The sequence below is a fragment of the Bombus vancouverensis genome, chromosome 3, assembly GCF_051014615.1.
Source record: "Bombus vancouverensis nearcticus chromosome 3, iyBomVanc1_principal, whole genome shotgun sequence".
Classification (NCBI taxonomy): Eukaryota; Metazoa; Arthropoda; class Insecta; order Hymenoptera; family Apidae; genus Bombus; species Bombus vancouverensis.
This window is the reverse complement of record NC_134913.1, coordinates 1,921,789-1,946,019: the sequence shown is the minus strand read 5'-3', so window position 1 is coordinate 1,946,019 and position 24,231 is coordinate 1,921,789. Positions and strand designations below refer to the sequence as shown.

Sequence of the window (24,231 nt, the reverse complement as noted above, 5' to 3'; positions counted from 1 at the left end):
GAAGCGGCAAAGTCGAGTAAGAGGCAGACAGAATTCACAGACGGCTGGTCGTATCCCGATGTAAACCAGGAGACGGCATTTCGAGCTCGTTCGTTCACGCACGAGGGCGGTTTTTCTTCGAGGCCTTCGATCGAGCTTCGTGATCGGCGATCGTAACGAGCTACCCGACCATCGCGCACGGCTAACGGCAATCGATCGAAACGACCACGAGACCACGGAATCACGACAAGCATGCCGTTCTTCAAGAAGCTTAGGAGATTCTCCAGGCACAAAAGTGAGTTGTTTATTTCTCCAATTTGTCCGGCCTATTCAACACAAATTAGATAGAATCCTTGAAAAATCGTCCTTTCGTCGTGAAAACTTTGTAACTTCGTCAACCGCTGTTGTCAAACTTTGCGATCATTAATATTTTGTTGGCGCGGGCGAAGATCGCCGCGTCGATTGGGAGGTCGAAGCAATCAAAGTTATTCAAGTTGAAAAACTCGCGGACTGTCTGCGAAGTGGAGAAAGATTTTGCAGCTTTGTCCTCAAGTTCGAACTCGTTCCACGAGTAATTACATTTTCGTAAGATAGCGCGTCGTTTCAGGCCGAGTTTCGCGTAATGGAATTCCAACGCCGAGGGAAGTCTCCGAGAGAAGAGGTTGCAGTCGAGCTCCCGTTTGATTCGTCTCTCCTGCTTAACGTAGTTTCAAACTAGTCGCGACGTCCTGTTTCCTCGAGAACGAATCGGCTCGATCACCTATCGTCCTAAGTATTTTGCGAAAGGATACCAGGATGATACGATTTTCTTCGTTCCTCCGCGAAAGTCTTATCGAAAGCGTCTCGACCATCGAACATCGAGTACATACGCGTTTTTCCTGTTGTCCTAGTTTTTCTAATTGTGAGCAATGACTCGCGAAAAATGGAATAACGTCACTTACCTTTTTCATCTTTTTATCGCGTTTGAATATTTTATCTAATGTACACGCAATTGGAATCGCCGCGAAAGCGCGCAACGCTCGTGAAAAATTATTCATCGAACGAGACATTCGCGAACAGATGAATAGCGTATGTAGCGTTAAATTACACTGTTTCGCATGCAAAATGTCGCACTTGGATTAAGTAAACGTGTCGAAACGCTTACCTCTTGGTACTGCGTTTTTCCTTTCCACGCGATCTATGTTTCTTAATTATATCTTTGTCCGGTCCCGCGTCTGATTTCCTTTCACTTATAATCATTAAGTATCATTTTCTACGTCGATTATTTGGCGCCAAGAGCTTCCCGGTGCGTGTGCAATTTTCTCAGCATGCAATTCTCGATTCGCGTGACGCAACATTTTCACTTTCCTCTCGAGCACGATCAACGAAGAAGGAGACGTATCAACCAAATGCGTCTCGCCATTAACGTTCGTAATCGAACGTTTCATCCCCTTTCCGTTTGTTTTCTCTTCCACGAGCTTTACACGTTACGAGTGACTTTCTCCTTTTTAGCTGACGATGCATGGTCCGCTAGACAAAAATTTACAACTGTACCGTCCTCGCAATTTATTTAAATTCTCCCCTGTTGAAAATTTCGTCTCTTTCCCAACGCTTGCGCGCGGCTTCGTTAACAGCCGTTATTTGACTATTCTTCACTCCACTTGGCTTCGTGCTTTGCGAATCACATTAGTTCCGAACACAAAATCGAACTATAGCGTTTTACGAACATTACGATTGAATCGTTGGGACACTTGGATTACACTACGAATTAGAGTCGCGTGACGTTTAAGTGACAAATGAATGGAAATTAAGGAAATTAACAGACCGTCGAAACCGATGGTTTTCACGATTGTTACTGCCGATTTCTTCGGCGTACGACGAAAAAGCGAACAAACAAACGAAGTTCCAAGTATCGTTAACCCTTTATCCTTCAATCCGGAGGCGTGGCTCCTTGAGATAAAGCGACCGGTAAACCTACGCTTCGGATACTCTTAAATTTATACTATATATCTTACCCGAGAGGCTTTTTCCTCTACCAAATTATGCAGCTTTCTTTCCATATCCTTCAGGGACAAGCATTTTCGACGCTGAAATTTATTCGAGTATTTTTCTTCGGCTTAAACGCTAGACCTTTAGTCGTTAGGTAAACGCGGAGGATTACGATTCGTGAGTTTTTTACGAGAGGATTTCGTTGAATAAGAACCATATTAATACTCCGGTTGTATATTAATCTTCAATTTACGTCTATCCGATGTAAACGTTGTTCCATCAGAGTGCGTTTTCTTATATCGTTAGAAGCAAAGAGCGATCTGCGCACATTAGTACCATTTCTATATTTATGCTTGGTCACTCTTCTCATCCGATAATAACTTATTTCGAGAATTTATAGCGTCACGATCATGTACTTTGTATCGGTGTCAGAGTGTTATGCAATTCTTTCGATGACTCGTATGCGTCAATCGGTCGCGATCAGATTGATCTTTGTTCAGTTTCGAGCATCGACCGGATCGGATGCGCAGTAACAAGTGTCGTGCCACCGGCGCGACGGTTTTCCGATCGCGGTGTCAAGTTCAGAATATAAAGAGTCACGTTTCAAAACCAGTTTCCCTGCCAGCTTAAACGTCGTCGTTAAAAAGGTCGAAAGCTGTTGCGCGCCCCTGGTATCGCCTAATTTTCACTCGTAAACGCGATAAAAGATTAGTCGATGTTGTGATCTCCAGATCCATTGGATTACAGAATATTGCAACAAAGTAACGAGTAGACCGCGAATCTTTATGTATTGATTGAAAAATTGAACGCGCGGAAATACGTTAAATATACAAAGTATAATACTCGTTATAATATTTAACGTTACATATATCGATGTGCAGAACGCAAACTCTTTTGCAATTATAGATAATCTCGAAGAGATTGGACACGACGTTTTTTACCTATACTAATATCCATGTAAATAAACAAACAGACGACTAAGGGTAAATCAACGATGTTCGTTTCGACGCGTCATGACGAAAAAATTCGTACTGAATTGTTGGCGGTAACGAAAGATCGGACATGTCGTCGTGCAACGAGAGGAGACTGCGTTCCGGCGAGTTTCACCGCTACGATCGACGACACAGAACATCGCATACCGTTTCTCGCGTTGGGAAAACGAATTTAATTTACCGCTGACACGTTCGCGATGTCGAGTTGAAGATGTATGAACGCCATGAGCTTCGTCTTTTGAAGAGAAAGAAATTGAACGTGCATAGCGATGCCAAGCTCATACCTCTTGCTAAAGGGAGAAAATAGAAAAAAGAGAGAGAAAAGATTCCATGTACGTACTATGAATCGAATACAAGAATCAAAAGGCAAATCGGGTACGGCCTTAATTTTCCTTTTCGAGCATGTTTTAATACTTTCTACTTACCATTTTTATCGTCTTTTTATTCTCTCCGTGATTAAAAATTAATTCACGAGAAAAAGTTTACGATTACTTTATTTACGTTTGTCGTCTGTACATCGATGTATGTATTAGTATACGTCTATATTTTCTAATGTTTGCAATATCTTCTGATAAAGAAAGGTTATATACCTATACATATACATACACATATATTTCAGTTTAATCTTCTTATCGAAACTCGTTTCGAGGTTCACGAACAAAGATCGAAGATAAGGGTTTCCCCATCGAATTTCATTCGATCTTTCTTAGAGTCAAAACCTCGTGAACGTTCGGGCGTCTAATTTTACAGGATGTGTTTGCAATTTCTAGGTCGGCGGAGTTCTGCAACGAAGCGACACCATTATGTCCTTCGTCCTGGCATCCATCGTGTTTAATTTCGAGATGTTTCGGTTCTCTCTGTTCTTTCCACGTTTCCAACACTCAAATATACGTTCTACATTCCCGCTTGACTTCGTTCAGCGACCACAGTGAAATTCCAAATGCAGAAATACATTTATAACGATATTTTAATGCGTAACTTACGCGTATAGCGTCTCTCAGTGCCGCCTCGTGCGCTTTTCAACCTCGACTCTGCATTCTCATCAATGTTAAATCTACAATTTACGAAACTGTAATTTCTCACATTGCAAACTACAGGTAGCTAGCGCGGTTCAAGTTTTTCTACAATTTTTAAATTCCACTGGTAATTTCTACTTTTATCGTAAAAATTCATATCGCCGGAAGAAATAGAACCGCATAAAAATAATAAAATAATTCTCATATGTCACAGCTTTGTTTCCGGTCCGTCGTTTTCCAGCGGATAAATAGAGCTTTACGCTGACAAGCGATGTGCGATATTTCTTCCGCACTGCAAAAGAAGATTCCTGACGAGGTTACAAATCACATCTTCGCTATGGTTCTCGATCTCGCCAGCCGCCACAGAATTATCCTCGCGCGCATCCTACGAATCTCTGGATTATTTCTCCCCGGCGAATGTGCGTTTCCATTGAAAATTGCTCGGTACTTTCATCGTGAAATGAGGGGAAAACTGGCCTGCGATGGTGATCGATGACTTCTTCTCCGTGAGACGTCGGAAAGGAAAGAAAAGTCGCAAGAGCTCGACCTACCTTCGACCAGGAAACGAACGATTGTTCCCACCACGATTTCGTGTTAGAAATTTTAAGGGCGCTAACCGTCAACGACCTTCTTCCGAGCTTATATGCTTATTTCTTTCTTCAGATACACACTACATACTACACACATTATATCTTGCGATATGTCTACATTCTTCACGGCAAGTCTGCACTTTTTGCCAGCTTGAAAAAACTATGGCAAATATTAAGGCAAGATTAAAATCGATTTATCAAAGGCAAAATCTACTTACGCGCGATGCCATCGTACCTACGTGATGTAAATTGAAATTCACTTGGAAAATAAATGCGAGGGATGGTGCGCGTTCGCGGATATCGAATCTGGAGAGCCGGTGGCAACCGAGAGGAATGTCAATTATGTAAATTTCTCCGAGGAGCAAAGCGGAATCGTAAAAAGCGAAAGAACGCGCTGTATGCTACTAGCCAAGCTGCGCTGTACGTGTATGACGATCTTCTTATATCTATTGTAATCCAAAATGTCAGTCGCCATGTTCGTAAGTTTGCGGACACCAAGCATGGATAAGAGAACAGTTGGCTCGACTACGTTCTGTACTCGTGAGACGGGGAAACAACGCTATTGACCGCGTCGCCCTGATGTTCTCTATCCCTCGAGAAATTACTCGATCTTCATGCGCGGCTTTTGCCTTTCTCTCACCTCTACCTCCATTTTCCTGGGTAAAGCATTCGTTGCTTTCCACGAGATTTACGACTTTTTCGTGGCTTTTCAAGATCCGCGTCCTAGGAAAGATTCAACTCGCGAAGCAAAGGGAAATGCGGCTGTCCTCGTCCGAGTGCGTTTCCACTTTTTCTCCGTTGCTCGGCCGCCTGTTCACGCTTTAACGAAGAAGAATGACGAACATGGTCTGCGTCGAGCAAGGGCAAGCGAATTTTTTAACCGGTACCTACAGACGATGAATTATCGCGTACATTTGATCGCCGATTATTTTGAAACGCTTTCAACGGACTCCTCTATCCTCTATGAGCTTCGGAAATTTTCATTTCTATTTTCCATCTTGCAGACTAAATGGGGATTTTATACTTGGCTACTGGTATTTTTGAGAAGAAAAAAAAAAAATAAAATGATACCGAGCGATTTTCGACAATGTTCGATATGTAAAGGTAGAACGTCGATGAAATTTCGCGATCTTGAAGCAATCAAGTTTGAGTCGACTAGCACTAGCTAAAAAAAACAGATTAAACGATTTTCGATAATGCTCGAAGAGGGAAGGTAGAGAATCGTTGAAACGATCTCGAAAAAACCAAGTCCGCCGTTAGTTGGAAATATCGAACATCGCTCTGACGAAAGAAGCTTCTCTCCAACGTACTTTAGTTCGGAGCACCAGAATGTCCGCAGGAGGTATCGAGGTATATCGTGAAACAAAATCGGCGTCTTTACGATTCACGATCGCACATTCCATGTACTTACATACTCGCGAGGTAATTAGCGGCGAGGAAGGCGAGACGACAGGAGTCGATGCACCGTCTGTCGTCGCGATCGATCGAAAAAAAATGTCTCGCGATCGTAACATAAGGACGGCGCGTGTGACCTCGAATGTTAATTTCTCAACTTCCGAGACGTATTTCCGAGAAGGAAATGCCTGGCAGAAACTCGATTCTTGCATCAGCCGAGTCCGTATTCGCATTTAGCCCAATTACTCCCTCTGCACGTACCCACCTTGCTCGCCATTCTTCCCTCTCTCTGTTCATCATGTCCCTCTCACCCTTTTTCTCTCTTTTTACCTCCCCGCCGGTTCTCTTTCTCTTCTCTCGATGCACTGTAATCAGCCTTCTAGACAAGACACGACGACTCACGTTATACTTACACACTTTCAGCCCTGAATTCTTTCGCGTGCCTTTCCAATACGAGAGACTGCATCAAAGTTGCATCAGCCGATTCCTCGGTCCAGCTACGCGATATATCCACCTGCAGCCACCTAACGGTTGGCTACTTTTTCTTATTTCCCTGATCGATCTTTTCCATCTCCTTCCTCGTCCCGTTCGTTTCGATCGGTTATGAAATCATCGAAACTCCCCATCCAGGACTCGCTGATTTCGTAACGCGTCTCCCGACTACCGCACAAAAAGGCGAAACGACATTGTTCGGACAATTACGAGACACGATACTTGCTACGGTCTCGATTTTCAACGGAATATTACGCCTGGGTGTATCGAACTACGTTCGAGGACCAACCGGGTGCAAGGACGGCCGATTCTACTGCAACCACAGCCAGTCACCGGCTTTATTCGATCGGTTGACTTATCATCGCTTCGGTGCCTTCTGTGTTCGATCTTCGACAAAGAAGTTATTATCGCGCTATGTTTCGATAAAGAAGCGGGTACGATAGGTGAACAAGTTGCAGCTTCAAAGAAGAAGGACGACAAAGAGACGTTTTTTGTAGCTGCAGGACCTTTGGTCGGCTCTTCTCGGAGAGGAGAGGTTCGTGCCGCTAGCCGAAACAACTAAAAGGGACCAAAACGAACGGACAACCGAACCGGATCGTCGGCGGAGAAGAACGCGATGAAGATGAAGAGGAACGGAGAATGGCAGAATGGCGGAGAAGCTCGGACCGTTGGTGAAAAAGAAGAAAAATGATTGGATCGACAGGGAAGAACCAACACCGTCATAAAAGAATGAACTACAGGGGAACCCGAGTATACGAGAGGGAGAGAGAAAATGAGAACACCAGTGGAAAATAAGAAAAAAAAATAGCAGGGGTCTCGGTCACGCGAGACGTCATTTTTCTTCAATTCCATCACGTTTAGATGCTTTTGTAGAAACAATTTTGACACTGGCGTTCCATGTATACGTATAAACCCTCGTTCATAGGTATTAGGACGCCTGCTCTGCACGTATTAGATGTTATAATTCGTTTCTCAAGTCTGGGTATTAGGCGATCGTTGAAATCTCGCAAGGAATGAGTCTAAAACATTTATAAATTACATATATTGTTTGGCAATATTATGATTATGATTCGAAATATTGAGATCGAACAGGAGCTTGTTCCTCCCTTTTATTCGACGCTCTTTTTCAGTCAGCTCGTACAAGTTTCGAATATCGGCAAACTTTACTGTTGGCTAAAGGCATCTTATAGTCGATCGACAGGCTTTGCCACGATCGGATTTTCATTTCAAAGAACGTGCCAATGTATGCCTCTCTAGAAATTTCCGATCAACATGATAACGAGATTGCGCGTATATCGTATCACCTGTAGAATAGGAAACGGCGGCTGCGCCGCTCGCAGGAGTACTCGTAATTTCATTTGCCGGAGGAAAGCATTTCTCTCTCTATTTCTCTGCAGCCCTTTTCCGATTAGCGACAAAAACGAAATCAGGCTAACGGAGGCAACGTGATTTCCGCCGCGAATCCAATCGATGATATTTTTCGAGGACAGTAAAAGTTTTTACCGAATTTTAGTATCTCGAACGTAATATCGAGTTATGAGTTTAATATCTTTTTTATCGAAGAAAAATCGAAGAAAATTCTTGAAATAAAACAACTTCCACGTATCGTCCAAAGTCTAAAAATAATTTCCGGAGATAGATTTTCGAAGGGAGAAAATTTCATTCGTAAAATTTATAGTTTCCAGAGTGAGCGAAATTTCCAAATATCGAGAGCTGTTTATTACGGCCGAAGAGGTATCGAGGAGCTTCGATAAAGGAGTAACTTTACTACATAAATATTCAATGTCAGAATACCAACGTATCAACGCTCTTTGCCAGACTCTAAACTAGTTTTAGCTGGGATTATGTTCTATCTCGGAAGACATCGTGGTCTGTGATTCGTGTGTCCTAGGTTTAAAGGGTCGACGTTCCATCCGTCTCACCGTCAGACAAATTTCAATATTCCCGCATCCTGTCTCCGTGGAAAATCCCTCTGTTACACGGCGTTACGTGACAATACGTTGTATCTTTGTTAAATCAAAAATACACAGCTGCTATAGTTGAAATAATTCACGCGTGCATCGATCGAGATATGTGTGACTATACGATAGAGAAATTCCATACAATTCATATTTCAGACTGCTCCGATGGCTGTCGCGTCACCTGTAGATCGGACTTTACGTATGCGACAACCTCTTCCGGCGGAAAATTAAATCAGCGACCGCTCCGCATTATCCACCCTAGCGAAAAACCCGTGGACGTTCGCGTTTAAAAATTACTTTTCGCAAAGTTACGCGTTTATACTTTGACATCGTTCTCGCAATCTTGCTAACAGAATGTTGCTAAGTTTCGAGCAAAGAAACGATCGAGACTTGTTTGTACCGTTACCAGACATCAGTCGGCAAGTCACGGTGACATCGAAACATCGATCTTACAAAGAACCTGAAGAACGTAATTTCCTATCCTCTGCATCGTATTCTCGTACCTGTGTAAGAATTGGACGTTTTAAGCTTGTTTTATAGTTACGAGATGCAAAGTATATGTGCGAAATTTATATAATAAAACGAGAGTTTCGTTTAAATTGAAATTAGATCAGTTGAAATGGTACGGATGAAATGGGATAGACAGACGAACTGTTTTATCTTTTCGATAGAATTAAACTCATCGTGTTATTACCGTTTACCAGGGCAATTCTACGCTGGAAGTTCGAAACTGGATATCAAACGTTCCGTGCATGCTACGTAACAATGTTTAACCACTCTTGATGGAATTTCACAGGACGTATTAGTAATAAGTAGGTATGTGCATGCATATGTATTTATATGCTGAGCGTTAGATAGAAGACGCGAATAGGAACGCGTTACATAATTCAAATTGTTCCGGAAGGAAAAGAAGCTAAACGAAGGGTACTCGTGCGAAGTAAAGCAAAATGGTTTTACGTTTTCATATTTTTGCTGTAGTATATTCACCTATCGATCGCGTTTCGTTCACGCCTCGCGATACTCTGCCAGCGTGTCTAGAATATTATCCGAAAAATGAAAAGGCGATATCGCGATTCGTTTGATTCTTTGATATTTCCATTGTTTTGCGGAGAAACCCGGCCAATGTTTTTGCGAAATATCATCAAACGCGAAGAACGAAAGTCTTCGAGAAGCGGAGAGAATAAATTACATTTGACATTTCTTGTATTTGTGCAGCAGCGAACGTGTTGTTCGTTTGTTAGCTTGTTTTTATTCGCGTCACAGATGTTTCCTCCGAGGAGCGAACGGGAATCTCAGTTCTATGATACTCTGCGAACTTTCTTCGTACGGATATAGATATGTTCGGTCTTTGGTCGATCGAATTACGATCGGATCCAGAAATTTTATTTTTCCAACCAGAGTATGACGTATACGCGCATACTACGTCGGATAAATACTTCAAATTATTACTAAAAAAATATTTGACTATTATTAAATACAGAAGCATCAAACTAAAAGAGTGGAATTTTAGAATGGCCTTAATTTGATAGCAAGGAACTGTACTTGCTGTTTGAGTATCCGACATTGTCGATCATGCAGAAATAAATGGAGGCAAACGTGCAGAGGCAGATCTCGATAAATTTTCGAGGACGGAGCAAAAAGTTGTAGCGGCTTCTGCTCGAAGAACATTATGCCGACAGTTTCTCTTGCCAATCATTTCGCGACGCGAACCGCCGCCGCGCTGCGCTGAGCCGCGTGACGCAAAGCGGTGGCCTCGGCGGCTTCTCCCCTTTCTTTCGAGCTTTTTCCTTCTCGAAGAACGAATCGCTACCTCATCGATATTCGATGCTTTTGACACAGCTCTCTTACCGTTCCCTCGCTATTGTTTTCTCTCGATGGCGCGGTAAATTTCTTCGCCAATACTCTGGACAGTTTCAACCGCATTTTCTCTTTCGAAAGTATCTCGTTCGATCTTCAGTCCCCTGAAAATTCTGATTGAAATGTCGTTTGAAACTTTTACATTATACGCAATTCCGCCAGACGGTGTTTCTAATTGTTCAAACTTTTATTTCATTAAAATGAGTTCCGCTATGAAAGTTTCGCAATTGTACATTGGGATACAAACAGTCTCGATTAGTGTATAGTAAATTGTATTCTCTCATGCGATTTCAAGTACTAACCGTTCTCTTGGATTTGGATCGAACTCCAATATTCACGAAGATACAATAGCAGCTTGCAATAGTCGCTTTGCTTATTCTTCTCGTCCATTCTCGGTGTCTAAATACGTCTAAACATTTACCTTCTGTCTGCCTATTTTTTCTATCGCGCACTAGTTTCTTTCACGACGTTTTAAAACAACGTCATTCGATATTTTTTAACGTCTTCTTAATCTCACGTTCAATTTTCTAAAATTTTGATAAAGAAGCAGAAGAATGTGGGACAGCGGCAGGCGAGTTAAATCGCGTTAGAACTTCCGAGGATCGTCGTCATGGGAGATAGAAGGGCCAAGTTCGATTTTACTAAGTTCACGAAGACCACCTTCCATGAAATTAGAGCTTCGACCGCAGTGCGCTTACCTCTTATCCATGCGTGGTTCGCATAAATTGGCATGTACAAATAAAATCTCATAATTCCGAAGAGAGCGGAGCAAAAATCTGGTTTGATTAATCTCTGGGTTTGATTGCAAAGCTACGCATTAAGCCAGGATCAGATGGGATCCTTTTGCGCCGTTTTGCGAAGGGAAAAAGGACAGGTAGAAAAAATAGGACAAGAATAGAGCTAGGACGAATATTATAGGGAAAATATTGAAAAGAGGGATAGCATGGCGTGAACCGCGAATGCGTGAAAATAATCTTTATCCTTTCGGCGGGGATCCGGTTCGGAAGCGGAACCGGAATCCAGCAACGGGGAAGGGGATGAAAACGGGGATGGGGATGCGCATGTACACGACAGGGAAGCGGAATAAACTCTGTGTGGACGCGCTCACATCGCGGCGCACAGTCTTCTCGATAGCACGTTTCCACGTAGCTCTCCTTCGGAATCTTCGGCTTCGTTTATTCGTTCGGAAAGTTCGCAGGCCGCTCTTCTCCGACGAGTTTTTAACTTTTTTCTGGTCTTTCGTCTCGAAATGGCAGCTGGTTAGACGGTCTGCTACGATTCTATAATCTTTCCGATTCATCGAGCATAACGTGGACGGTTTCTCGTGGTATAGTCACGCGTCACATGTCATTGAAATCGAGGATCGCGGCAGCGCGTTTCGCGAGTGAAGAAGCTTGACATTGCGGAACATCCATCGTGCATCGACCGTCCCACCGAAGATTACGATCGACGAAAACATTTCAGTTTTGTTGGATTTCGTGCTGCATTGGGCAGCAAGAATGTCATTCTTCAGAGGGTTGTGGAAGAGCAGCTCTAAACACAAGAGTAAGCTCCTCTCTGATCATCTTTCAAACACTTCAGTTGCTCGCTATTTTCATTCTCGCTTTTATAAACGCAGGCAACTTTCGTTCTGTTCCGTTTCTGTTTCCAGCGATAGTATTCCTAATCAACGTTAAATTTAACGCGGATACGGGAGCCAGAGTTCATGGTTTTCGATAAGCTATGCGTTATCGTGTTTAGAATTATGTACATGCGTGCTAATTTTTTTCTGTTTATTAAATATCGTAATCATATTCTCTTTCGTTAAGACGCTCTCAAATGACCGTATGCCAATGGAACTTATAGATTATGAAAGTTTTCATTTTCATTTAAAAATTATTAAGGATTACGTATCTATCTTTAACAAAATGCGCAGTTCCTCGACCGCGTAACGCTCGATTATACACAATCTTGCATCGTTAAGTTCGTTATCAAAGAAACAGAAGTATCGTTTTAAGGGAATTTTTTCGAATGACCAGTTAGCAGTTCGAAAGGTCACAGTACGTGTGCGTATAATCGAAATTCTAGTCGGATGCGATAATCGATGAAATTGCATTTTCTTGGTTGGCGGACAGAGGAAGCTTATTTACTGGAAGTTATTAGTTGCTCGGAAGATTAACGGTAACACCGTGCAGCTGCAAAATGTCGGGAAGCGATAACAGAGAGGAGGCAGCGGCGGCAACGCGGCAGTTAACGCGATTATTCGCAATAAGCGGCGTAATAGAGAGCCGCGTTTAAGATTATGGTAATGCATACCGGTTCGTGTTATAGGCGCAATGTGACCCCCTTCAGAACACTGATTATTGATCATAAAATTTGCATAATCTCGTGGCACAGGCCGCATCTCGATGCGACGATCAAAGAATGCCAGTCCATGCTCGATTTTCACTCGAATCCCGGTATCTCTTTCTATCTCACCCTATCGTTGTCGCGCACAGCACGACATCCTACCATCTTAGACTCCAAAAACACCATCTCTCGTTCTGATTAACTGAAGAATGCGAGATGCTTGCAAAATTGTTCTCTCGAAAGTTAGCTCGAACGGTCGGACGTTTTCGCTTCTAGGGGTTTAACTTTCAATTTTCAAACGCGCGAAATCGAATCCTTCGGCAGTAGAACATCCCTTTCGTTGCATTGGTGCACGCGAACCTCATAATTTGTTTTATCGATCGCTTCGCGAATTCGTACTTCGTATTCGGTATACAGTTTGAAAAGGAAAAAAAAAATTCCACGTTCGATGTTGCGATATAGAGGAACGAAATTAACCATCATAAAATGTAATCGTAAAATAACAACACGGAATATCGATTTCACGGAAATCTGATTTCGTAATGATGCTTGTTTGAGAATGTTTCGTTCTTTTATGCGATTTCGCGAGAGATTTTATCAAAGTGCTTAAGATGAAACTTTTATCAACGATTCGCATTATACTGGCAAGTGGTGGAGGCTAAGGAAAGTAAATTTTGTTTAACGAAACAACAGCAGAACAGAAGTTACACGCAACTCGAGTCTCGTTGGATCTTCGGTTTCTCTTCGAGTCGTGTCTGAATCCGCATCAAGATTTTGCGAAACGTACCAAAGCCTGGAACACGGTTTTGTTAATGCGATATAAAACTTTTATATCCGCGTTTAAATCGTGAATCGTAAACAACGGTGCTCGTAATTTTACGTCGTTATACAAATAGAACATCGTGACAAATTAAAATGGGCAGCGTGTACCACGCTGGCAATGCCAATTCATTGTCAACGTAAGTACATCCGTGGAATGAATTCTTTGCGCCGTCCGCGTTATATAATTATGACAAAACGATTAATGGCGAACCTTAAATTAATTTCAATTTGAAGGCGCATTTTAATTAAAGCGCGGAGAGAAACAAGTTTGCATTTGTAGAGATGCACGGAGGACTATGCACATCGAGAATACGCTGATTAAGTTCGAGAGAGCGAACCAGTGGTAATGAACTTGTCGCGCAGCAAATTGCGCGCGTAACGATTAACAAGAGACGAGAATCGCCTCGCCTCGCTCGCTTTGCCTCGCCCCGCCTCGTTTCGATGGCGAATCGACGTGATCGGATTAAATTTTACGACGATCAATGACAGAAGAAAATTACCGCTGATGGAGCTGTATCGAATTTGCGACCAGCTCATTATATTTGTTCGTTACATGCGTTGATTATCTACAAGACGTTCCTTCTATCGTCTACCAACGATGTAAACCGTTGGATATTTTTTCGCGCAGACGATACGCCTTTTTACTGCTTATTTCGCGATTTCACAAATTTTTCGCAAAAAAGCTTGGCAAATTTGTCGATTTTACGCGAAACGTGGAATTAATAGAAATTAATGAGACTCGGATAAAAATTCGTGGGAAGAATTCGCGGTCTGTTTACGAGTTTCGGGAATCGAATGGAATCGGGGAAATTTGCACCGAAGCGGCAGGTGCTTTTTGACGTCGAACCGATATTGAGCGCAACGAGTACCAGTACTCGCGCCAGTCTATTCGTTCCCATTTCCCTGCAAAAGAGGAAGAGAGAACGGGCAGACCCATTTGTCTGACAAATTTATCGCATGATCCTATAAAGGTCCACGTTTTAATTCGAAATGTTTCGCTGATGATAGATGCAAAATTATGCATGTATACGTGGTGGTTGACGTATCGCCGTAATGGATAGAATGCGTCGTAAAATACTGCGCAAAAATCTCTACAATTCTAATGTGATTTTATGCGATTACAGTGCAGAATGCTTTTAAAATTTGAAACATTGCGGGTACCTATACGGCTACAATGGGATTCGAGTTGTCGATATAGGTTGGTAACTTGGTATTCCGGGAAATACGTTAGGCGACAAACTTTTCCCAGTAGAAACTAAACTTTCGCTGCATCGTCTGAAAGTTTTGTTTCACCGTTCGCTTTTAATGCACGCGCACTTTTTAAAAGCTTCGATGCGACGCCGTTGCAATTTCCTTGCTATCAATGTAGAAGTTTTAATTCTCTCGGCGAATGAAACCTGTTACTGTCCTAGAGAGCAAAGTAAGAATCGGTGGAGACGAAAGGCTCGATCGAAGTTACATTAAACACGAACGTTGCGCGATAATTGATACACGGGATCCGTATTTGCAATTAACGCTAAAGTAGGTTTTCCTGACTATCATAAATATTCATAGCGGTTGGTAGCGATTGAACGATTCGCGGATGTTAATGCAAATGACCTTGCCACTGCGACCGCTGCGAGTTTAAATTTGCCGTCCGACAATGATTTACAAGCTTTAGCAAATCTCTATGCATTTCGTTAACTCATCGAGCGATTGAATCTTAAATATTTGACTCTCGATCGCATTAAGAATTTATACAGTGTCATCGAATCGATATGGACAGCCGCGAAGGGTAGAATGAGTATTCGACGTTTCGTACGAGCGGTTTAAGTGCCATTAGGTTCCATTGAATTTCGTTTGTCTCGCAAATTAATCCCCATTGACATTGTCTTCTGCTTGGCATTAATATAGTTGCGAGAATGCCCATAGGGGACGAATCAATGATAATAATTATCGTACCATCTTCTACGGAGATTCGTCGATGATTATCGGTCACAGATCTCTCGCATAATTTGTTTTTCATGTCGCTCTTGTAATTGTTACAGCGAACGAGCGAAGAATTTATATTTAAGATGAATTTTACTCAGACTCGTGTTTCGTATTTTAATCATTTCCGGCTGTAATCGAGCGACATCCAAGAGAAGCTTATCATTTTCTGTAATGTGGCAAATGTCAGCAACGTTTCCAGGGTTGAGTTACCTCTGACACAAATACACGACCGTGTCGTGATGAAACTGCTATTGTGCTAGTGTTTGCACCCGACGCTACCTGTTCGCGCGACTGCCGTTTCTAATGGAACAACAGCATTTGCTGCTTCGCATTGAGATAAGGATCGATCGGTCGGCACTATCCTTCAAGATAAGATCAATCATTGGACCAACTAAATGCATGCATAAACTCTCGAATAATTTAAACGAGCTCTAGTTTTATAAAAAAAGACACGAAGATCATCGTGAAGGAGTAGAACTTATTGAAATTTTGAGAAAATAGAGGGTCACGTTATGCAAGAGATTTTATTCCAGTTGTCCGTTTGGAGAGCCAGGATACAGGGCAAACGGCTCGAAGGCCGATTTAAATACAAATTAAATGGCAATCCCCCACACCGGTGCTATCGGTATCTCTTGGGTTTTTGTCGAGATTTCTAGCATGGAAATTCGATTTGCCACGATTAACTACACTCGTGGGATTCGTCAATACACGTCGACTATGTATACTTCTTCTCCATTTTCCGTTAGCAAAAATGAAAAAATAGGGCAGAAAAAAAAGAAGCATGAAGCGAGGAAAAACTTAGTTCGCAAAGATTATTTGATTTTATTTTGTAAAACTGAGAAAAGCAATCTGATAAGTTAGTAAGGTAAACATAACGTGGAAAATAGAGGAAAAAGGCTTATCGAAAATAAACTTCCGCATCGCTGATAGATCAAAGGCAGCTTGTTAAAACGCGTACGTCAAATAGACGTACTTCTTTCGTTATTCGATTCAATTCCGTACTTTCCATTTGGTTGTGTAAAAGCATTCTTTGCAGCGGCGCACGTAGGTATCGACGACGACGACGAGCTCGCGATAATAAGCATAGAGAGATGAAAAAATTCGATTCAAGATAGGAGAGTTGTTGAAAGAGGTGGCCGCGTTTATCAGCCAATACACATCAACCTTATTCGAAAGATCATGGGTTTTGGATTCCAGCCAAACGGATTTTCCGTTGACTTCCTGTCAGTCCTACACACTTCCAATGCAAATTTTATCATTTATTCGCTCCTTGCAATTTACGTCTGCCTGCCATCAAGAAAAACGTCCACGATCTCCCTTAAAATTTTCCTCTATTTTTCACGTAAAATTGATTTTATAATTAATCAATCATTTAGATTCGATTCAGGTGATAGAAAGTCGTTTGTTTGTTTGGCTAAACAAACTCGCTTGTTTTCCATCTACGTCGATTTTAAGATGATTTCTGTTTCGCGTTTTCATGATTCTATTACGAACCGCGCGCTCTTGAATCGTATGTGCTATTTCTCACACAAAATGATTACTTTTCTTCACACTTTTTCGCAACCGAGAGTTTTCTTTGATTAGCGTGCATTACCAGTCCCAGAAATGGGAAACTTTTCAGAGGGAAATGAATTTCACACGAAAGCTGTGCCACAGCCTCAAAGTCGATGAATGGGAGGTAAGCGGAAAAAGAGGGCGAAAGAAAGCCAGCAGCCACTGGCGACGAAAATTCTAAAGCTAGTCATCGCTCTCAGGAGTTTCGACGATTCGTGATTTACGATCGAAATTGCGATCAGGACACGTTTAACTTCTGTCAGTAAGATTAAGCGTATTTCGTACGAGCGTTTAGTTCTGTTAAACGAAATTAGTTTCACGGTTAAGCGTTTCCCTTTACGTACATTCTCATCGCATCGTCGAGCTTGATTTCACGAACATTCGGTAAAAGGGCGTGGAAAGTAAAAGAAAACAGCATAAATAAGCACTGTTGTAGATATAGTTACACAGAATTAACATAGAGTAAAAGTTAGTCAAAAGAAAAATAAAAATAATACGATAAATCTATCGGCTGAAGTATATTCTATAGATACAATGTTTCTTCATGATTTAAAACATTCAATGCGTAATAACCACTCAAATAGTACGATTGTACATACAGAAACTGTTGACAAGGTACTTGCGTATTCCACAGAGCTCCCTTCGGTAGCGACATTAATGATTTACGGTTCGGTTCTCTGGTGGTTATCTAAAATCGATTCTTGCGTAAATAATCTATCAACGATAAAGCATCATCGTTGTTTTAAGGATGCTGTATATGTAAATGGTATTGCTTGCAATGGGAAATATCGTCAACCGCAGTTAATCATAATTGTACGTAATTCAAGTTGAGCGATAATACCGAAGATTGATTAACGACTGCTTGAGCATTGTAATTGCGAGCAAATAGCTGAACGCGTACGTCGATAAAGCGCAATATCAAACCTTGGACAGATCGTTAATCATAAAAAGGAAAGGAAATTAACGAGCATGGTAGATAAGATGAAGATCGCTTGAACTTGTAGTTATTCGTCGGGGCGCGTTAAACGTTTACATTTGCCGTATGGCCCGGAAACACATTCCACGCTTACCAGTTCCTGTAGATTTTTCTAGATTTACGGTTTCGGTTTCGAAAGAATAAAGTAGGGAGAATGCATGGAACCTCGGGATGGTAGTTAGGCGCGAACCAGCAAGAATAACGACTCGTATAAACGTTTTCACGAGTAACTGAGACGACTTAGGTAATGGTTTTCGTATAGCGTTGGGATTCCGTATTTTCTTGTTTAATCGATCGTTAGAAAAAAACAGTTTTCGGTACCTGCGATTTTGTTTCGTGCAAAAAGCTGCACGTAAGCGTATCTAAAATTTATTTATTTAATTTAAATTTATCTAATTTATTAAAAATTTATTTAATTTATTAACTATCTATATGTATGCAGTCGCTTCATCTTGAGTGTTATCTTTATTAAGATTTCAAAAGTATGCCTACGGTTACCTGAACTCGCATATTTTTACATGCGTGAAACGGTAACTGATGACTATTAATTACACATTATCATTTATCTTACATACACCAATAACGAATAAGTTCAGATTCGTGATGAAACTAGGGATTGGTGCCATTCTGGGGATAATCCATTCGTTGTAATAGGATTCGTCACGGGCTGTTCAGCTCTAACATAACCATTCCCTGCTTCCCTTAGGATTAGTTTCGACGAAGTTACGTAGCCACCCCCCGTTCCCACGCCAACCTTTCTGGCGTCTGAACACGGTTAATAAGACGACAGCGCAAGCGACGAAGGCCGAGGATCGAAGATTCATAGGTTACCGGGGAAACCTGGAAAATTTCAGGGGCGACTTGTCGGTGGAAGCTTTCCCCGAGCTCCGAATCCAGACCTTTGGCGAACGGAAATTAACCGTGTACGATAAAGCAAAGTATTGGAAATGATCTCCACTCCGACAGACCAATTAGCCGCCTATGGTGATTCAGCGTTTAATTTGATTTCTAAAATATGTGGAAATTTATACGTGGAAGCTAGAAGCAGATCCTTTCTTTCCACGAGCTCGATAGAATTACGCGACGGGAGAACGTAAGAGACAAAGCTCTCAAACGGGGACGTATAATATTTTTAAAATCAAATCCTCTTACCATTCTATACGTTTATTATGAACTGGTTTATAATAGAACTCTCTTTCAAATACATATATTGCAGAATCTTCTTTCGCGATACGGACATTCACTCCAACTTAATCTCAATCATTGAAACATTCGCGTTATAATATATGATCCTCTTATGATATTAATAAAGTGGAAGAACGTATCGCAGTGTACAGTATAATCTTTCTCGTAACTGATGTAACTTGTATGATGTTTCTTAACGTAAAAATTACGTAAAGTGCAACTGCGGATTAAAGCTTCGTACATGGCTGCTCTACTGAATTTCAATTTTTAACGTTATTTTTGCTTTTGACTGTGAGCCTCGATGCTTTCCAATATGTTGTTATTTACGTTTGAAAAAATGTATTATCAAATTATGTAAAATGGCATTTAATTTCATTCACCGCGTCACCGTATCTGGTAATTGCTCACTGCACTGATTGGTTTATCGTAAACGGCTACAACGTTAATTTTGTTCCGTCGTGCATGTCGGTGGAAATTTCAATAACAAGTACCCACTTATCTTCCATGAACGAATTACTATTCCAATGGCACCGACTCTCCAGTCTGAACTGTTGAAAATAAGCCTGCGGATATAGGAGCAAACTGCTTTCCATCAACCAGACGTTTCCTTTCCGCTATTTTTATGTCAATATCAAACTCAATCGAGCTCGTTTGCATTCAAACGTTAAAAAGTTCCAGTCGAGGGAGTCCTTGTTTTAATATTAGAGAGCGGAAGGAGGAACAGTTTCGAGGAAGGGAAAACATGTCGACAAGATATCTCCAAGGAGAAAGAAGAATAAAGTCAACCGCGTTCGGTTGTCATTTCGAACACACGATGTTTTGCATGCAAATCGCGGTAAATGCGACCCGAAGCTGGAAGAGAGGAAGTCATTACTGGCGCTAAAATTACTTACGATGATTTTATATTTCTTCGTTGCAAGTAACCTCGCATAAGGTGTCTTACTTCTTGGCAATTTAGACTTCGTTTAGACTGGATCGATGTAGCAGACGAGAAGAATCGCTGAATTTTAGCACCGCTTGCCTTGATTGATACATACGACTCATTGAGAAATATAAAATGTAAATACATACAACTTTTTAAAGTTTCAAAAGTTCCGTTATGAATGTATATGACGCGTTCCAGAAAATTTCAGTGAAATTTCATCGAGTTTCATCGCGTCAGCGCAGCTTTCTGAGGTACATTTTATGTTACGTGTAATTACATTTTTCAGTATAACAGGCTGCGCGGTAGAAGAAACATCTAAAAAGGTAGCGAATGAAAATTTGAATTATTGACACCGCGACGATAAAAAGACGACTAATATTCAGGCAACTGGAAAGTAGATTCTACGTCGGCAGACAATAATGACGTTAATTGGAAATTTGCTCGTTCGAACGAAAAGTTCAGTTGAAAAATAGAAATAAAAGGTCCTAAGGGAGGAACACGTCCAAGTGACGGTGGAAAGGAATCTTTTCTCCCAGGTGTCCCACCAGAAAAAGAAGTCGTTTCGAGCTGCTGAGTGACGTTGTTGCTATCCTTTTCGTCCACTACAGTCTCCGATGGCCCTTTCGTTCGAATGTCTTTCGTCTCCCCGAACAAAGAAGAATAATTGACACTTTTTCCGAAGAAAAGTGTCCGAAGCTTTTCGGAGAAGCCTGGAAAAAGCAAAATTTCACGGACGTGATCGGGACCTACTTTTCTTCTCTTAACGCCGATTCGCTTCTGAAATATATCTCGAGCAAGGTTTTGGTCGGCGAAAATTGAAACGACAACCGTTCGTGCATTCTAATAGAACACGTTAATGAAGTTCATTAGCTGGTCATAGAAATATGGGCAAGCTCATTTGCAATTTCATCCTCCACTTTCTGTCTGCGAAAGCTTTTCCAATTATCTTGCAACGTACGTTCAATTACCTGACTACAGAGGGAGTGACATAATTGTAACTGTTCTTCGAGATCCTAATGATCTGACCGAGTCGATTGGAACCAGGAAGTTAAAGAAAGGAAAAGGAATACGCGTAAAGAGATAATAACCTCGAGCAAATAGAGTGGTTCTTGTTTTCTCGAGCAGCGGAGGAGAACAACGCAAAGTTGGCTGAGAGAATTCTTCTTATCGTATTTTCAGTTTAATATTAAAAATGCTAAAACTTTTGCCCCGAGAAAGTTTATCGGCTTGTTTCTATCTGACTAGTATATATCTGGTAATAATTATTTGTATTGTAGCGAAATTGTTTGCGAGGTCCGGACGCAATTAGTCGGCTCGGTAACGCAACTTTAAAAAGTTGTCGGTGCAAGCATACCGGAATTGGTGGCGTGTCCCTACCTTTCGCTGCCTTTTGTTCCCTTCGCATAATCAAGGAAAATGTACCTCCGACGTATCTCCTACCTTGGAAAACCAGCCCAACCAGCCATTATTCTTCTTCGCGTAACCGCGGAAACCCAACAAATTATTGTTCCAAGACGAAAACGCCGCATGACTTATCGCGAACCGTGAACTCTCGCGATAGAAGCCAAGTTATCTTTCGATATTGTTGATTTCTTACTGGTTGGCTTGGTTTCGCAAAGGTTCGCAGGAGTAGAAGAACATAAAGAAACAACAAGGAGAAAATTGTTGGAATGGTAACTGTAATTTATGTAAAGGGATATATATATAACTAGCCCTCTCTAGTCATAGAAGTCCATAGAGTTAACGATATGGTAGCGCGTCTTCCTATTTGCTGGAAATAAAGATCTCGAGTTTACCGAAGCTAGCTTTCCCAAGCTTTGAGGATTTTCACTCCTATCCCCTTTGCTGCTTCCAAAAAGGGCGGTCACCGAAACTCCTTGCTACGGAAGCTTCCGTTTATGCCTTGATTATACTTTAATGGTCGAAACGTTAACACCGCATAATGCACAGGATAAACTCAGTGCATGGTTTGAAGATTATTTTCGCGATATTTTTGAGGAGAAGACGCTGTTGAAATTTCAACGCGATACATCCTGCTTAATCATGAACTCAATTTGCTATTACATTGCTGTATAGGTACAAATTCGAAAAAGATAAAAATTTGTTAGTACGAAATCTGTTGTTACTAAATCCTTTCCGAATGTTTCATCGTTAAGGGATTAAAATATCTTACTTCTCTTTTCCGTAAGCTTATTAGAAGCAAGTTACACATATCAACGTTATATTTATTGTAACATTGACAGCCTATTTCATTTTACCTGCTGTGTATCGCATAATAATTTATTCAACGTCGCCACTTCGTTAACATACAGCATCAGTGTATAATTCATAAGAGAATTATCTTTAATGAATATTTAACGGCCCGCTGGTGTTATCGGTTGTATGTTTTTATTAATACCGGCGTATTTTTAAATTAGACAACCGTGCCCTCGGCTTATAGTCGTGCTTGTTTCTTGTTAATCGATGCGACACCGTGCGGAGTTGATTTAGTAGCAGAGGTGTTGATATCGATGTGCATGAGACGGTGAAGATACGCATTATTATTAGGCGTGAAATTTATTTTTTAATGCAGGAAAGTAGATTGGGTTAGGTTTAACAACATGGAACCCTTTGTATCTAGTACATTAATTCTATATCAAAATATTTACAAATAAAAATATCGAATAAAATGATGAAGTCGTTGAAGATACGTATGTATGTACGTGTATCTAAGATATATGTATGTACATATACATATATATCTGTCAGAAAAGGTACTACCTGAAGCTGGTTTTTGAAGAAAATGAAATGAAAGAGCTCTCTACACAGGTATACGCACATACACAGATGCTTTCATTTTGAACTTTTGTTGAATACGAATCTTATGGTATATTGCGGCTGAAAAATACGAGAAACGAAGGGTTACTCGCCTCAATGTCGGCGCTTCTTTCTTTGGGTATTTCCTGCTACTGTTAACAGAATCTATGGAGCAAAATATACGCCAGAATGAGAATAACGAATCTAGAAATATACATACGTACTTCGATAAAAAAAATTGGACGTGTTTCTAAAATTATTTGTGTACACGGGACTGTTATTCGGTTAATTCTATCGAATCAGTCCACGTGATTAGCTTCGTTTGCATAATTCAGGGAATTTATGTATCTACCCAGGCATCAATTGAGAACGATCAATGTTGCATCGATGATGCACGAATAAACAATGGTTGCAGGTATTAACGAATCGTAATAGGCGCTATCGCATTACCGTGGATACGAGTGTTACGGTGGCGTTTATTTATCGATTGTGGGTTGACGGAAAACAAGCAATGGTTTGCGGTTTTCTATAGCACGCGTTGTTCGAGATTAATACCGATCAGCGCATTGCTTCTTCTTTACTATGCACATCTTTCTAACTATGTTTTCTCAGAAAGCTGTAAATTCAAATTGGCTTATAGTTAACTTTGTGAACAAGATAGCTTCAGTTGATAATACAGTCGAAGGATTCATAACAAAAAGGATCCTTTGTTGAATATTTTATGAAGTTTGAAGAAACTGCAGTATCTTATAGCGCTATGATATACTATCAACTAGAACTTCTTTATGTATTTCCGACTTGTTGTAAGCTGGATTCAGGGTTTAAGGTATAGAAAATTATTCAAGTAATTCTTTTCTTATGGACCGTATTAAGCATTTCTTGGAAAATGGAGTAAGAAGCAACAAGGCTATGGCGATAAGCTGAAGTCCCTATCGAATGAATCAGGCCAGAAGTAAAAGAGAAGTAAATCCGATATCCAAGGGTCACGTGGATATCGTGGTAAAAGGCCTGGAAGAAGATTTAATTTGCGGCTCACCACTCAGTGGCCGGGCTAACGGAAAAGCTCGATTCGCTATTTTTCACCTTCCCTTATCGTTTTTTTTTGTTCCAACAATTCGCAACGTTTCACAGAAATTGGAAATTGGCAAATTTAATAATAACCGTGCCAACGAACCACACGAGTTCATACAGGACAGATAGATATAGAAAATATTTTGTTTTAAAACAAAACTCAATTATTCCTTTTTCTTTATTTTTTCAAATGAACATATTTTCCACAGCTTTTTCCGAAACTCTTAATGGTTTGTAATCTGTAAAAGTGTTCCGCTGGTAGCAAGAGGGTAGCAATTCTAAGACAATGAATTTCTTATGCCTAAAGAAAATTGGATCCTTGTGAGTTAAAGCATGCCGGTTGTGCAAGTAAC

At 41.0% G+C, this 24,231-nt stretch overlaps 1 protein-coding gene across 2 annotated transcripts in view; it reads left to right on the top strand.

Moving 5' to 3' along the window:
• LOC117164106 (uncharacterized) overlaps window positions 1-24,231 on the top strand; it is a 33,690-nt gene continuing 9,459 nt past the window's right edge. Inside the window, exon 1 of one of the 2 annotated variants that reach the window (XM_033346926.2) lies at window positions 1-274. In XM_033346926.2, the coding sequence (XP_033202817.1) occupies window positions 232-274 (43 nt within the window). In that variant the 5' untranslated portion in view covers window positions 1-231. Of the gene's footprint in view, window positions 275-11,369; window positions 11,796-24,231 lie in introns of those variants that run through there. The other variant, XM_033346925.2, reaches the window with a different exon arrangement.